We start from the raw sequence: 15861 nt of genomic DNA, 5'->3' as shown, positions 1-15861 counted from the left end.
ACAAAGAAGGACGAGAAGAGCGCCTCTAAGTGCAGTAGTTTAATAATGGATAAAAGCACAAATGTACACTCACATTTGGTAAATGATAAACGGCTTGTCAGTGCGGTGTATAGTGGCTCCGTGTAGCGGTGTGTCTGAAGATCCAACGCTGGAGTCGCCATGGTGGTTGGCGGTGAAGGGGGTGCCTGCACTCTCAGTCTTCCGGGTCAGCTGACTGTAACCAGCCTGGACCGCAGCGTAACAGCACGTCAACAACAGGCAAGGAGGAACACAACGCGTTTCAGAGCATGCGTGGCGGCGCCACTGGGCACGCTCCTTTTTCAAGTGTGACAGACAAGGAAAGGAGGGGGAGTATATACAGTATACCGCAAGAAGTGGCCCATTGGTGACGTCACACTCTGTTATGCTGGGGTCTAGGCTGGGTATGGTCAGCAGACCCGGAAGACAAAGAGTGCAGGCACCCTCTTCACCGCTAACCACCATCCCGGCTCCAGCATTGGATCTTCAGATACACCGCTACATGGAACCAATACACACCGCACTGACAAGCCGATTATCATTTACCTAATGTGAGTGTACATTTGTGCTTTTATTTACTATTAAACTACTGCACTTAGAGGCGCTCTTCTTGTCCTTCTTTGTCCTCCTGATCTACAGAGTCAACTTCACTCCTGTGAAGAGCCTGCCCTTGTTGCATGGAATCGTTTACACCCATTTGAAGCTCATTCATCTCCATCTCATCTCTGGGGGCTGGAGGGGCAGAGCAGAAAGCAGTGGCTGAGAGTCACCACTCTCTGCTCAGAGTGGACCGAGAACTAAATGATTAGTGGACATGTGATAGCTCATTTCTCTGACTTAGTTCCAGCAGGGGGCAGTGGCAGCATCCCAGAGATACTGAAGCCCTTTTTTTCTTACAATCCCCTCCTTTCAGGTGAAGAGACTATGACCAGGAACATTCATACATCACATCTACCAGCATACTAAAATGTGAAATTCTGACAAATGTAAGTGTCACCTCTGGTACAGTCCAACCAATACTTTTAAAATCCATTCCTATTTTATTATAGTGAACCCCTTCAGATGCCCGAGAATCATGGACACCCTACCCCGACCACATGTAGTAGCAGTTGGTAGCTGGGAGGTATGCATAGAAACAAAGACCTTCTCACCTGTGACACTGTGATACTGCATTTCTTTGCCAGCTCCTCTTTGGCTTCCTCGCTTGGGTAAGGGTTGCTGAGGTGGGAGTAGAAATACTCATTTAAGATCTCTGTGGCTTGTTTACTGAAGTTACGTCTTTTTCTCCTGTCATATTAATATAAAAAAGTATTAATTTGATTTAGCTTCAAAACCATGTTTAGTTGTATTTTACAATAAAAGGATGTACTAGTCAGTGAAATTATTAAAATGATAGAATAAGGAGAGTTTTTGCATGTACTTACAAAAGACGTGGCTGGAAGTGCCAAAGACTAAGAGGCATATTTATAAAGCAGTATATCTGACATTCATCAACTATTTACTGCAAGTGAATCTTTCAGGTGCATGTATTTTAAATTATAATGATGGAGTCTCCACCAGTGGCCCTTGCATTACAAAGTGGCCAGAATAACATACATTTTATTCCGATCATAAAAGAAAAATGCAATTAGACATGCCAAGTTAAAATCATTTGAAGAGAAAAACATGTACTGCAATAATTTTTTTAGTGCAGTTTAAAGAATGAAGGAACAATTTTGATTGGTTGCTACCTATCCTGAAGTTCTTATAATACCCATTGCATCTGTATCGAAACATACTGCACTCTAGGAAGATGGAGGCCTGAGGAAGGAGCGCATGCTCCGACAACGCGTCGCCTGCCTACGTCATCACGTCCTTGCGTCACGACCGGGGCAGTGTCGCCGGATGTCCATCTCTGCGTCTCCAGTATCCAGGAAGTACCGACATCCATCGGCTACAGCGGAGCACTGCAGACTGCTTGTGACACCCGGACAAACTAACCTCACGGACGGACCAGTTTTTATGTTATATGTTGCCTTTCTCACCTGCTCAAATTGTGAGTATATTGGTGTGTATTGACCCACCTTATTAAACCTTCCTTACTGCACTTAGAGTGGCACCCGTCTTCTTTCTACAGTACCCTACAAGTTTTTCTTCTTGCTTGTGGCAGAGCTGCCTTCAGTGCCCAAGGACTTTTTATACATATGGACTCAATATGGACTTTTTCATGTGTATATGTGCATTAGACATTTTGATTGTGTAAGGTAGTAACTGTTGGTTTCCCTCTCGTTTCTTTGCGTCAGTATACCATATTGTTTGAGGTTGCTTGGAGGAGGTTGGTTTTTGGGAACAGAAATGCACTAAAATGCTTGTGCTGTGTGTTTTCATGCGCTCCCATTAAAGTCTTTGAGGCCATAAATGCATTATTCTGCCTAAAAAACGCTCTTTGCATGACGCTTAGGTATAAATAGGCACCACTGAACATAATGGGAAACGTCATGTTGAGTAATGTAGCAATTCAGGAAACATGCAACAAATCGTTCAGATGATAATGGGGGCTTATACTGTGGACAGGGCAACTGAATATGTTTCATGTTTCAATTACATATTGGGTCAAGTTTGAAAATGAAAAGTGTGTGTTACAATGGGGTTCATTTCCTAAAACTGGAGAGTGCAAAACCTGTTGCAGCTCTGCATAGAAACCAAACCGCTTCCAGGTTTATTTTTGTCAAAGCCTTTTTAAACACAAGCTAACTTTAGAAGCTGATTGGCTACAATGCAGAGCTGCACCATATTTTGCACTCTCCAGTTTAAGTAAATCCACTATGTCAGATCACTAGAATAAAGACTTCAGTTCAATTTCAGAAATGAAATCTCAATATGCAGTGTCCCACAACAGTGAGTACACTCCTCACATTTTTGTAAATATTTTATTATACCTTTTTATGTGACAACACTGAGGGAATGACACTTTGCTACAATATAAAGTAGTGAGTGTACAGCTTGTATAACAGTGTGAGTTTGCTATTCCCTCAAAATAACTCATCACACAGCCATTAATGCCTAAAACACTGGCAACAAAAGTGAGCACACCCCTAAGTTAAAATGTCCAAAATAGGGCCCAATAAGCCATTTCCCCTCTCCGGTGTCATGTGACTAGTTAGTGTTACAAGGTCTCAGGTGTGAATGGGGAGCCGTTATGTTAAATTTGGTGTTATCACTCTCACTCTCTCATGCTGGTCACTGGACATTCAACATGGCACCTAATGGCAAAGAACTCTCTGAGGATCTGAAAAAAAATTGTTGCTCTACATAAAGATGGCCTAGGCTATAAGAAGATTGCCAAGACCCTGAAACTGAGCTGCAGCATAGTGGCCAAGACCATGCAGCAGTTAACCAGGACAGGTTCCACTCAGAACAGGCCTCGCCATGGTCAACCAAAGAAGTTGAGTGCACATGCTCAGTGTCATATCCAGAGGTTGTCTTTGGGAAATAGACTTTTGAGTGCTGCCAGCATTGCTGCAGAGGTTGAAGGGGTGGGGGGTCGGCCTGTCAGTACTCAGACCATACACCACACACTGCATCAAAATGGTCTGCATGGCTGCTGTCCCAGAAAGAAGCCTCTTCTAAAGATGATGCACAAGAAAACAGTTTGCTGAAGACATGCAGACTAAGGACATGGATTACTGGAACCATGTCCTGTGGTCTGAGGAGACCAAGATAACCTTATTTGGTTCAGATGGTGTCAAGCGTGTGTGGTGACAACCAGGTGAGGAGTACAAAGACAAGTGTGTCTTGCCTACAGTCAAGCATGATGGTGGGAGTTTCATGGTCTGGGGCTACATGAGTGCTGCTGGCACTTGGGAGCTACAGTTCATTGAGGGAACCATGAATGCCAACATGTACTGTGACATACTGAAGCAGAGCATGATCCCCTCCTTATAGAGACTGGGCTGCAGGGCAGTATTCCAATATGAAAACGACCCCAAACACACCTCCAAGACGACCACTGCCTTGCTAAAGAAGCTGAGGGTAATGGCAAAGCATTTCTCCAGACCTAAACCCAATACGCAAGTGTGGGGCATTCTCAAACGGAAGGTAAAGGAGCACAAGGTCTCTAACATCCACCAGCTCTGTGATGTGGTCATAAGGGGGGGGGGGGGGGAAAGGGGACTCCAGTGGCAACTTGTGAAGCCCTGGTGAACTCCATGCCCAAGAGGGTTAAGGCAGTGCTGGAAAATAATAGTGGCCACACAAAATATTGACACTTTGGGCCCAATTTGGACATTTCCACTTAGGGGTGTACTCACTTTTGTTGCCAGCAGTTTACACATTAATGACTGTGTGTTGAGTTATTTTGAGGGGGACAGCAAATTTACACTGTTATACAAGCCGTACACTCACTACTTTACATTGTAGCAAAGTGTCATTTCTTCAGTGTTGTCACATGAAACAATATAATAAAATATTTTAAAAAATATGAGGGGTGTACTCACTTTTGTGAGACACTGTATGCATTAAAGCATTAAAAACCTTCAGTGATTGTGAATAAGAATGCAAAAAATGGTCTCCTTAAATCTAGCCTTGCGTTCAGGCTGGCCTGTTTCTTATTAATAAAGAAACAACCTAGAGAAGGAAGAAAGTGCTCATATCACAGAAGAATTTCACATTCTGAGCTATTATTGCACCAGAAGTAACAGAACCACTGCTGACATTTTCTGTGATGCTACTGCTACAGCTTGTAGAAATTGTTACATATATTAGGACCAAGGTTTGGTGCCTGAGATATCAATAATTCTAGCTACAGAGTAATAATAATTGGCAAGAAAAATGATTAGCAATAAGGATTAGTACAGTCGAAAAAATGCCTCAACTTCCACGTTAAATAGTGATTTGCTGATACTTTAGTATATGCCTTACATGCTCTATAATGTTTTGATACCTATAATCTTTTTGTCTCCTTTTTCAGTCATGAAACCATGCAAGCATCACAGGATTGAGTTCCTAGCACAGATGGGTTCACACTCAGGCTGTTATACATGTTTTATGGGATTCAGACAACCTCCCAGAGGGAAGCCTTGAAATGTGCAGGCCTCAGGGCTACTGTGCCATAAGGCATCCGGCAAACTGCCTGCCTGGGGCGGCTAGGATCTTATTGCTCTTATGTTCTCCTTTCTATATAAATTCCTATCCTACAGCACTATGTCACTTCTCCCATGTAATAGTATGTTCAGTAAGGAGTTAATGCTGCACTTCAAGAAACACAAGAAGTTCCTTTGGTATGCACTGGTTGCTAAGTTAAGCAATTCACACAGCTGGAATAGTTTCTGCGTATTTTTTTTTTATGTTATTTACTCAAGTGTGGAACTTTAAGTGATAAATGGCTCCATTTCTAGCTCTCAAGTTTTCTTTACACTTGGTACACTTGTGATCACTGATGTGCTTATCCAACATCTACTTGTTTGTCCTATTGGCAAGCTCCACAAGGTCTGGCTCCCATGTTGGTGATGTTAGTACCCTGGAACACTGTTCCAAAACTTTGACAGTCCTTGATATACGACCATTTAGTAAGAGGCACGGGCTAGTGTTTAGACATATTCCAAAGACTATTCTTTGGAAAAACTTACCACACTACTTAATACTGTTGTGTAGTAACTGAGACTATTTGAATGCTGTGAATGTCATCTATTATTTTACTTATAAACACATATATTAGTGTAAAGAAGAGAATGATTAAAGACTTGTCTAGATGGGCAAATGCATCCGACTTGTATTTGAAATTGGTTTAAGAGGCTCCTAAGTTCAATGTAAGATCCTTCACGGGTGCATTGAAAGTTTAATGCCTTCTGGCCTGCATTTGACCTCCAAAGCTGCATCAAGCTATTTCAAGCTGTTTTCACATTTACGTAAACTTATATGGTGTGACAGGAAGTCAGGTAAATCTGTGGATGTAGTCACAGACAGGAGATACATTTCCACCTGGTTTAGAAAATTCACCAATTACTATAGGGTGTCGGCTGCAGAGATAGCCAGAACTGTCTAAGGAAGTTGAAAGGCCTTCAGCTGTTCGGAATGAGGAAGTTAAGGCCTCTCTAATTTGTCCAAAGGAAGTCCTATTGATTGCTGCCTCCTGACGCTGTGTGAGCTGGGGAGAGGAGGACAGTCAGATATGTGTCTCCCGACGCTGTGTGAGCATGGGAGAAGGGATGCCCCCTGAAGCTGTGTGAGCATGGGGAAGACCTCCTGGAGCGATGTGCGCTGAGGAGGGTAAAAAGGGTGAAGACTTCTCAAGGTGAGAAAATAAACTATTTCTATGTGAAGTGTGTGAAGAGAAAAACCAATGGATGTTTTCTATGTGAAAGGAAAGTCCAATGAACATGTGCTGTGTGAAGAGAAAAGGGACATTCTCTATGTGAAGAGATAATAAATTGACTATTGATAGTCTGCTGTATGATCAGCCAAGTCTGCCCAACAGTAGGTTGGGGACAGACTTCCTTAGATAGGTTCCTGTGTGTGAGAAGGTAGCCGCCCACAGTGGCAAGGATTTATTTTGTGTTTTATTTTATTTTGGATGTTTTTGACGCTTGCAGTCTGGTGAGGAAAATTGCATGAATAAACCAAACTGTTGTTTGCAACCACTTCTCGGCTATCTCCCTGTGTAACTAACCCCCCCAAGGGGCCATCCACCCCCGCCACAGAGCTAATCAACCTCACAATGGGAAGAAAAGCAGTTCTGACACAAAAGCTCAAGTACACAGGCCTAAAAAAGGCTACATAAGGCAGTGTGGAAGCATAAAGTGATAGTTACATAGTTGGTCTGCTTAACAAAAAGACACAAGTTCATCCAATTCAAACAATAGAAGGGAAAACAATTATACAATTCTATTCCCACAGTTAATCCTGAGGAAGGCAAAACCCCCAATAAAGCATGATCCAAGCATTTGCATAGTCTCTTTTTCAGTGCTTTAGATTCACTAAATTCACCAGGAGCTCAGTTGTCACTGTTTATGTGGTTCAATAACTGCATACAAATCCACCAATCTACCAGATGTTATTGAAAACCATTTGCTGTCACCAGTCACCAGAAAGAAAAAGGGTAAACTGGCATATACTGTTCTGATCTCTTATCGCCTTGTACACTGCACAGTGATTACCGTATGGTAGCTTTTCTCAACATTTGTACCCCAGACAAACCCATAAAATAGGTTTTACAGGGAACCCTTGCTAAAACCAATTTCTCAGGGGTCAATGGGAAAAATGCCCCTCACATATGGCACTTTTCCACTGCAAGTACCGGCTCGGCTCCACTAGGCCCTGCTTGGCTCGGTTTGGTTTTTGTTGGAATGGTTCGGTGCGGTTTGGTATGGTTTGATTTTCCACTAAAGTAGTAAGTGGGTTGGATAACAATGATTCTCTGACTAATCAGTGGCTAATAGTGACAAACAGTCAAGGCTGCATGCAAAGGATTGTGGGATATGGTACCGGTACGGCCCTCTTGGAACCACAACTGAGGTGGTACTGTTTAAGCGAGCCGTACCGTTCGGTTCCATGTAGTGGAAAAGCGCCGCCGTGCCATACCGTACCAAACCGTTCCAACACCGTACCATGCAGTGGAAAAGCGCAAAAGCGAGCCGAACCGTTCGGTTCCATGCAGTGGAAAAGCGCCAATAGATGGTTAGTGGGTAGAAAGTCTTCAACAAGTTGTAAAAGTTTTAAGGGGAGGCCACTGGGAAGGCAGTTCCTATTGATTTAGGCAGGACCCCAGAACTAAATCTCTCAAGAGTCATTTCCTTACACACACACTGTGTGGGCAAGTTCTTGGGAAGGCAGAAACTATGTTTTGCTGGGAAATCAAAGTGATGTATACGTGTGAAGAGCGGTGGGTGAGTACTTTGACACTATGTTGTCATCTCAAACAGAAGTTAGGAGTACACTTGATTTCTGACAGATCAATAGGTATTTTTCTGTACTTTCAGCATTTTAAAGGGGGTAAATCATGAACTAAAAATATATATATTTTTTATTTTTACCTGACATAAACTTTAACACTGACCTGGCATCAAGAAACCTCGACCTCAAGATCATGACAGCTTCACACGTGCTTTGCTTCAGCTGCATTTGGATGGAGCTGAATTTTCTGTGGATAATGCCCACCATCCTCTCAATTTCTTTGGGGGAGATGGGACGTGTCCGGCTCTGCTCTCTTAGGAGATTCATCACATGGGTTGTGAATTCATTGCAAGCCTATAACAAATAATAAAAGGGAATCAACGCACAGAAAAATAATGTATACCACTCCATTTTGTTTCATAGGAGTTTGTGTCTTTATGCACAAATGCATATAAAAACATTTTTGCCAGGTACATCAAAACCTGTAAAATTATTCAGTACCCCATAACACAATCTTTGTTAAATACAGGCATCAGTTACCTATAAAATGGATCATAATATCATACCTGTTGCAGGAATTCAGCTCCCTCCAAGGTTTAAAGCAGGCATCGGATCAAAAATATATTTATGAAATGGTAGACTATCAGTTATCAGTTTAGAGTCAACTGACTCAATAAAATTCATGAACAATTTAGAAACATAACCCTGGTATTTTATGTAAATGACATACAAGTACCACTCAGCCCAGAAGTACTGTAGCCTCGGCTGCCTGGTGATGAACCCTCAGTAGTTGTTTCCATGACAGCCTAAGTCCACAGGAAGTGAGGTAGGTGATATTGGCCATCACAACCCAAAAAATTATATATTGGTGATATGATATATGATATATATAATGGATATGGGAGCAGTAAGTCTTCTTTTTTACTTTTTTGTTTCAAATGAGAAAAGGTAATATTATACTGAAAAAAAATCTAATTGTAGTTCAAATTTAATCTGACTCTAAACTAGGGACATTATGACAACAGATAAGCCTATTTTTGATGCAAACCAGCCACTAACATGAGATAATCCTTGTCCATGACCAAATTAGCCTATGATACCCTCCTGACAGCAACAGCTGACCTTTTATGTGGGAATTATGAACATTAGAAAACACTATCCAATCGCTATTGTTCCACCTGTTGAGAAGATGGCCAGGGATTGTCTGCCTGAGCACCCCATACCCATTTTTACCAATTGGTCCAAGCTCAATATACAGGTTTTTGAAGCACTCTGAAGAAAGTTTTGTCTAAATGTGCTGGCACAATATAACCGGTTGCCGACCGCCGCACGACTATTTACTGCGGCGGTCAGCCCCGGCCAGGCAAAGTGACGTAGATCTACGTCGCTTGCCTGTCACTTCCTTGTGAACCAATAGCGGGTGAGCACGCACCCGCCGAGGCTCGTTCACAGGGAAGTCAGTGCGTGTGACCGGCGGACCCGATGTCCGCCGGCCACTCGCCGATCGTCGGTGCAGAGGGAGAAAGTCAGGGGCTGATGTAAACAAGCCGCCTGTCATTCTCCCCTGTGTAGAAACAGTGATCACACGGTTCTACTATGTAGGACCGTTGATCACTGTTCCTACACTAGTAGCCACAGCCAATCACAGTAAAAAGCACGCCCCTAGGACACACTTAACCCCTCCCTCCCCAATAAAGTTAACCCCTTCCCTGCCAGTGTCATTTTACAGTAACAGTGCATATATATAGCACTGATTACTTCAGTAATGTCACTGGTAACCCCAAAAGTGTCAAAAATGTCAGTCAAGGGTCCAATCTATCCGCCACAATGTCGCAGTACCGCAAAAAAAATCGCAGATCGCCGCCATTACGCGTTAAAAAAAACACCAAAAATTACCGAAATCTTTCCCTTAGTTAGTAAACTTACAAAATAACTTTTGCGCAAACCAATCAAAATACACTTTTTGCAATTTTTTTTTACCAAACATATGTAGCAGAAAACAAATTGGCCAAAAATGTTAAAAAATTTTGATTTTTACATTTTTTTGGGGGGGAATTTCATATAAAAAAATGTGGAAAATATTGTTATTTTTGCAAAATTTACGTTCTTTTTTTGTTTATAGCGCAAAAAGTAAAAATCGCACAGGTGATCAAATACCACCAAAAGAAAGCTCTGTTTGTGGGAAAAAAAGGGCGTAAATTTTGTTTGGGTACGGCGTTGTACGACTGCGCAATTGTCCGTTAAAGTCATGCAGTAAAAAATCGCAAAAAACCCCCTGGTCAGGAAGGGGGTAAAATCTTCCGGGGCTTAAGTGGTTAACCACCCTCTATGGGTAATTTAAGGCTATAAGGTTTCCAAAGTTCATATAACCTGGACATTTACCTCCTGATCGATCCTAATTGGATGAGATGTTTAGTCAGCAAGACATATTTTTAGGCACTGTGTTTAGCAAATTTTAACATAGAATAACTCTGACATTTTTTGGTAAAATAATAAAAAAGAAAATGAACTCGACAAAGGCTGAGATATAAAAATGCATTGATACTTACCCCTCCAAAATAAGAAAAACCATAAAATAGTATACTTTTCCATTCCCATAAGGGAATTTTGAAAGAAACAGCAGAAGCAAGAAAGCAATAATACTTTTACAGTGAAACACAAATAGCTTATGAAAGTATAAAAACAGCAATAATATTATTATATAATTAGATAAAAAAAAAAAAACTAAAAATCAATAGAAACACCAATGTAGGAGATTATACTCTACATGTTGTCTAAAGCAGAATTTGGTAAGTGAAACATTTAGTGTGCGAAGCTGGGAATAAGTAGGGATTTATTTCCTCAAAGCTTGCTGCACGTATTTCAGCTTATTAAGGGAAGCCATGTATGAACTGAAAGGCTGATTAGCAATTTGGCACTGGCCCAGGGTTTGTGGGATTCACCCGGCATCCCTTTAACGCACTAGTTCATACAAGATTAATTAGAACATCTCATTTATGTAGTATGCACTCTAGCTCATTACTCTAAGTAAAATTCGTTAAGTATTTACATTTAGATAATTAAAATCCGGGTACGCCCTTAAGAAAGAGGCAGGCACTTCTGCGAAAGTGATTCTTTGCTGTTGTCCCATTAAAGATGGCGTGTTCCCTTCTTATTAATGAGTGCTTAAACAGTATGAAGAGAGAGCGCTCCATAATGGAGTTACTAAAAGATTTTATAGTCGGTATTACACCCACACATTTGCATGTACGACTATATAAGAATACTACACTAACAATCTTTTAGCATAGAGTTTAGCTTGAAAGTGCTCTAAAGTGATATCTGCATTTCATGAGCATGATCACAGTGTACACACCTACTCTTTTTCCAAGGATCTAGTCATTTACCACGCTCAGGTTCTATTTAGCTATATAGATGCACACTACTTAGAAGACTGAGAAATGAAGCTACTGTTGCCAATCCTTCACTTTTAATACACACACATGATGTATACAATTTCTAGATTTAATTGGGACCAGGAGGAATTGTTTCTCAAAGTCTGTCTCGCTGTCTCCTTTGATCATAGAAAAAAAAAAAAAGTAAAGCAGAAATCATTTTAAAATGAGATGGCAGCATAAACCCGGCTTTGTGCCGGCCTCCAAGCCAGCTGGTCACTCTGGTCTCCCGGTGGGGCGGGAAAGCCCGGACAAGCTGGGCATTGTAGTACGAGGAGGAGGATGTCCCCTCCCACTGCTTGTAATAACAGCCGCGTGGCTGCTTAGCTGCATCAATTGTTATTACAAGAGAGCCGACCACTGGCTCTAAAAAACGGTACTAGGGTGATGCCTATAGCTACAAGCATCACTCTGGTACAACCATTGAAGTCACATGACGTACAGGTAAGTGATTTGGCGCAAGTGGTTCTAAAGCCTTAAGGTTTTAGAATTCTATTTTATGGGAGCGGGGAGGCGGGGCCGAGTTCCGCTGTCTGTGTGAATGGACGCAACAGCAGGACTCAAGAGCAAACACACATGGGTGCCCTCATGGAAAGCGGCATTCCATGGGGGCACCCGCCAAAGAGGAGGGGCCTGAAGCACTGGAAGGGGGACCACAGAAGAGGTTCAGAGCTGCTCTGTGCAAAAGCATTGCACAGAGCATGTACATATAGACATGTTTGTTATTTTAATTAAAAACAAAAAAACAAAAAACAAAGGTTTAATATCTTTTTAGTGCCGGTTCACATTTGTGCGATGCGGGAACACTGCGAATATACAGCGTGTTCCCGCATCGCATCCGCACCCCTGGCAGTTCACACTGCCATATGTGATACGCTGGGGGTGTCAATTAAAAGTTAATGACACCCCCAGATCAGATCGCATATCGCAGTGCGATCTGAAAGTTCGCAACAGAATCGGTTCGCACAGAATCGGATTGCATTAGTGTGAACCACCATGCAGTCCGATTCTGCTGCGGACCAAAAAAAGGGTCCTGTGCGTGTTCGGTGCGATTGCGGTGCGAATTCAGCCATACAAACTAAGCACTTTAAACTGATTTTAGTTTGGTAGTGGGTCATTAGGGGACACCACAAAGGGTTATGTTGGGCCATCTGGAGTCTGATTTTAAATCCTTAATCTATATACCAAAGCTTAAACTAAATATATTTGATTCACTATCATTTTAGGTATCACAGCAGTTTCTTATCAAGGATGAATTTTGACTTGATCCAGGTCTCCCAGATGTTCAGGGGCAAAGGGACCCTTACCATAGTATTGCCTTCAGCAAAAAGCAACTTGAGTGCAGCTCTGGAAAGGCAGCTCTCGAAGTGTCATTTAAATTACACCAGCTGTGGATAATGTACAGAGCACATTTGTACATGCATCTTTTATTGAAAGTTATGTATAGCAAGCATTCTGTTCACTGTAGGGAGAAATAAAACTGAACCTACACAGATATTCATTTTTCAGAACTGCTGATACTCTTTAGGACTGATGTCATATGAAATAATAAGTGTTGAGATAAGTACGAATTTAAAAAGCCAGATAATACGTAGGGACAATTAAATTGTTCCAATAGTGGCTGATCAGGTTTGATTTTTTTCATTCTCTGGAAAAATTAAAAAGTGAATGTGACTCACCCCAATGGGCGTCATATAATGTGTTCTGTTTTCTTTTCTCCAGTTTCTTTTTTTACTAATAGCTTCTATACATACAGAAATCCCTTTGTGACCTTATGTAGAAGTTCATATGGAGCTGAATGTTACGACCCTTGCCCATACACCGCTTGGCGTTTTGTGTATAGACTGTGTATACCCAGGTAAACCTGCAGCTAAAAAAATACATCACAATGGACACAAAATACAACTGCAGATATATTTTTTTATGGTGCCTATCTCTTGACCCCTTATAATAAAGTGCTAGCTTACACATATAAATTGATGACTTGCTAAAGGAATGGAGGCTGTTCACTTAGCAAAGTAAAAAAAAGCACATCATTTGTAGATCTAACCTCTTGCCGCTGACGTAAGGCACATTTGGGTCAGCATGGTGGGTGAACCTTAATGCCAGCTGTATACAGAAGAGTGTCAGCCAGTTCCACTGATCTATGCTGAGACCGCCGTCACTGCACACTGCGCAGTTACCGAGCTGTTACTAACAGCACCCAGTCACCATAAACAATCGGGAGCTGGTGGGTGGGGCTCATGATCATGTGACGGATGTAACAGGCAGTCATAGAAATCACATGATCAGGAACTCCGCCTCTTATCTGCCAGAAATGGTCGGTGGGAGCCTGGACCCAGGGGTAAAAAATAAATAAGAAACAGAAAAGAGGGGAAGGGCATAAAACAATGCATGGTCTTTTTCAGCACACTGTAAACCTAGTACTCCCATAAAACAGTCCATTCTACAGTACACCAGTCGATGCAGACAGAACTACATTGCTACATGCCCTTATCCTGTGAGCTTTGCTTAACTTAAAGTAGAAGTTCAGTCAAATCTTTGTTGTAGGCTGTAACTCCTCTACACTGAAGTCGGCACTGGGAGCCAATCATGTAAATGGACCAAAGCGCCCTCCGCATAGGTAAGTATAGACATCTTTCCTTTACAGGGCAGTTACAATACGCTTAGAATGGGGGTGGGAGCAGGTTTAAGTATAGTTAGGATTTGACTGGACTTCTAGGCACAGGTAGTTCTTAAGGGAACTCATGCCAGAAAAATACCTTTAGGGCTGTTGTGAGCTTTAGGACAATATGCTGCTATTCAATTAAACCAAAATTCTCCTTTTATTTGGTCTTCAGTATGATAAATCACTTAAAATTACACTAACCTATAATAATCTATAGCAATCCCTTAATGGACTATAATAAACTACTGATAATAACTATAATTTGCTGTAATCACCCTGACATTTGTCCCTATCCTACTGTGATTTGGTTATTGTATTACATTTACTGGTGAAAGATATTTTTGCCTGAGACTAAAGTGAAGAAAGATTAGCGTACCTGTTCATACTTCTCCAGTTCTGTATGGTAGATCTGTCGGATCTGGCTAAGTTTGGCTCTGTAGTCGGAATGTTCTATTGAGTTATCTGATGATCCACCAGAAGCTGCTGCTGCGGCGGCAGCTGCTGCAGCTCCGCCTCCCTTCTCGGGTCCAGATACACCTTCGGCCAGCAACATATTGTCCAGTCTCATGAGCTGTGGGTCTGGCGGGTCTTCTTCCTGTGCACCTCGGATGCTGAGACCTTTGAATGAAACATTAGACAAGATTGTTAACCAGATATCTGTTAGCAATGCATAGCTTATATAAACAATATACTGTATTTTCTGGCGTATAAGACTACTTTTGAACCTCAAAAAAATCCCCCAAAAATGGGGGGTTGTCTTATACGCCAAGTATAATATCTCCAAGGTAACCTAAGTATAAGTATTACTGGTAGATGTAATCTCTCAAGACGCTGGCTGTGTGGGAATCCTGTACCGGTATACCGTATGTACCGTAGCTTCGGCTACATACAGTGTACCGCGCTGAGCCAATCGCAGTGAGCGATGTATTCTATTATTGAATGCAAAGCCTGCTCGGATTGGCGGAGTAACATCAGCCCGCCTCTCTAAATCTGCCAATCCGAGCAGGGTTTGCATTCAATAATAGAATACATTGCTCACTGTGATCGGCTCAGCATGGTATACTGTATGTAGCCGAAGCTACGGTACATACGGTATACCGGTACAGGATTCCGGCACAGCCAGCGTCTTGAGATTACATCTACTGGTAATACTTAGGGTAGCTTGGAGATATTATGAGAGATTACATGTATTACAGTACTAGGGTACCTTGGGGATCTATGAGAAATCTGATGTTTTTCAATGGTGTTGCCTTGCTTCGGAAGGGGGGTAGTCTTATACGGTGAGTATAGCCCAAAACCTATGTTTTAACTTGAAAATTAGGTGGGTCGTCTTATACGCCCAGTCGTCTTATACGCCAGAAAATACGGTATATTTTTTAATGTAAGCTGATTAACAAGGTATGCTCTAGATTTTCCTTTAGTAGCTTCTTCCATGTTGTCTCTTTTATGAGCGAAAACACTTTATTTGCATATTTATTTTAATCTCAAGATGTTCAGTTACATTACACTAACTGGAAGAAGCTACAGGTTCCCATGATCAAGGAAGGAGAAAGGTCCCCATTTGATAGAGACAAGAGTATAATGGCAATGGTTTCCTCCATTTCTGGAATCAGAAAATACCAAAAGCAAATTCTAAAAGAATCGATTGATTTTAATTTGTTGGCTACTTCAATCAAAATCACAAAAATGCATTCTTGCAGGTAAAATAGATAAATCTGCAAATAATAAATATAGCACTCCTAAACAACACTTCTTCTTTTTTGTGCCAATAAATGCCTTCATTATATAGCTCAATGTCTAGTATATTACATCACATTGTCCATCAACCCAACAAGCATAACAAACCTTTTTCATAGGCCCTATATATAATCA

At 41.6% G+C, this 15861-nt stretch overlaps 1 protein-coding gene across 2 annotated transcripts in view; it reads right to left on the bottom strand.

The window, feature by feature from the left end:
* Positions 1–15861, bottom strand: part of PBX3 (PBX homeobox 3) — a 344595-nt gene that overhangs the window by 29722 nt on the left and 299012 nt on the right. For both annotated transcript variants that reach the window (XM_082263521.1, XM_082263522.1), the window contains exons 4-6: positions 14366–14607; positions 8051–8241; positions 1170–1305 (exon numbers count right to left, since the gene is read on the bottom strand). In XM_082263521.1, coding sequence (XP_082119647.1) covers positions 1170–1305; positions 8051–8241; positions 14366–14607 — 569 coding nt within the window. The remainder of the gene's footprint in view (positions 1–1169; positions 1306–8050; positions 8242–14365; positions 14608–15861) is intronic.

The sequence above is a fragment of the Pelophylax lessonae genome (genome assembly GCF_965119305.1).
Source record: "Pelophylax lessonae genome assembly, chromosome: 7".
Taxonomy (NCBI): domain Eukaryota; kingdom Metazoa; phylum Chordata; class Amphibia; order Anura; family Ranidae; genus Pelophylax; species Pelophylax lessonae.
The sequence above is the reverse complement of the archived record's forward strand: the minus strand, read 5'-3'. Positions and strand labels throughout refer to the sequence as shown.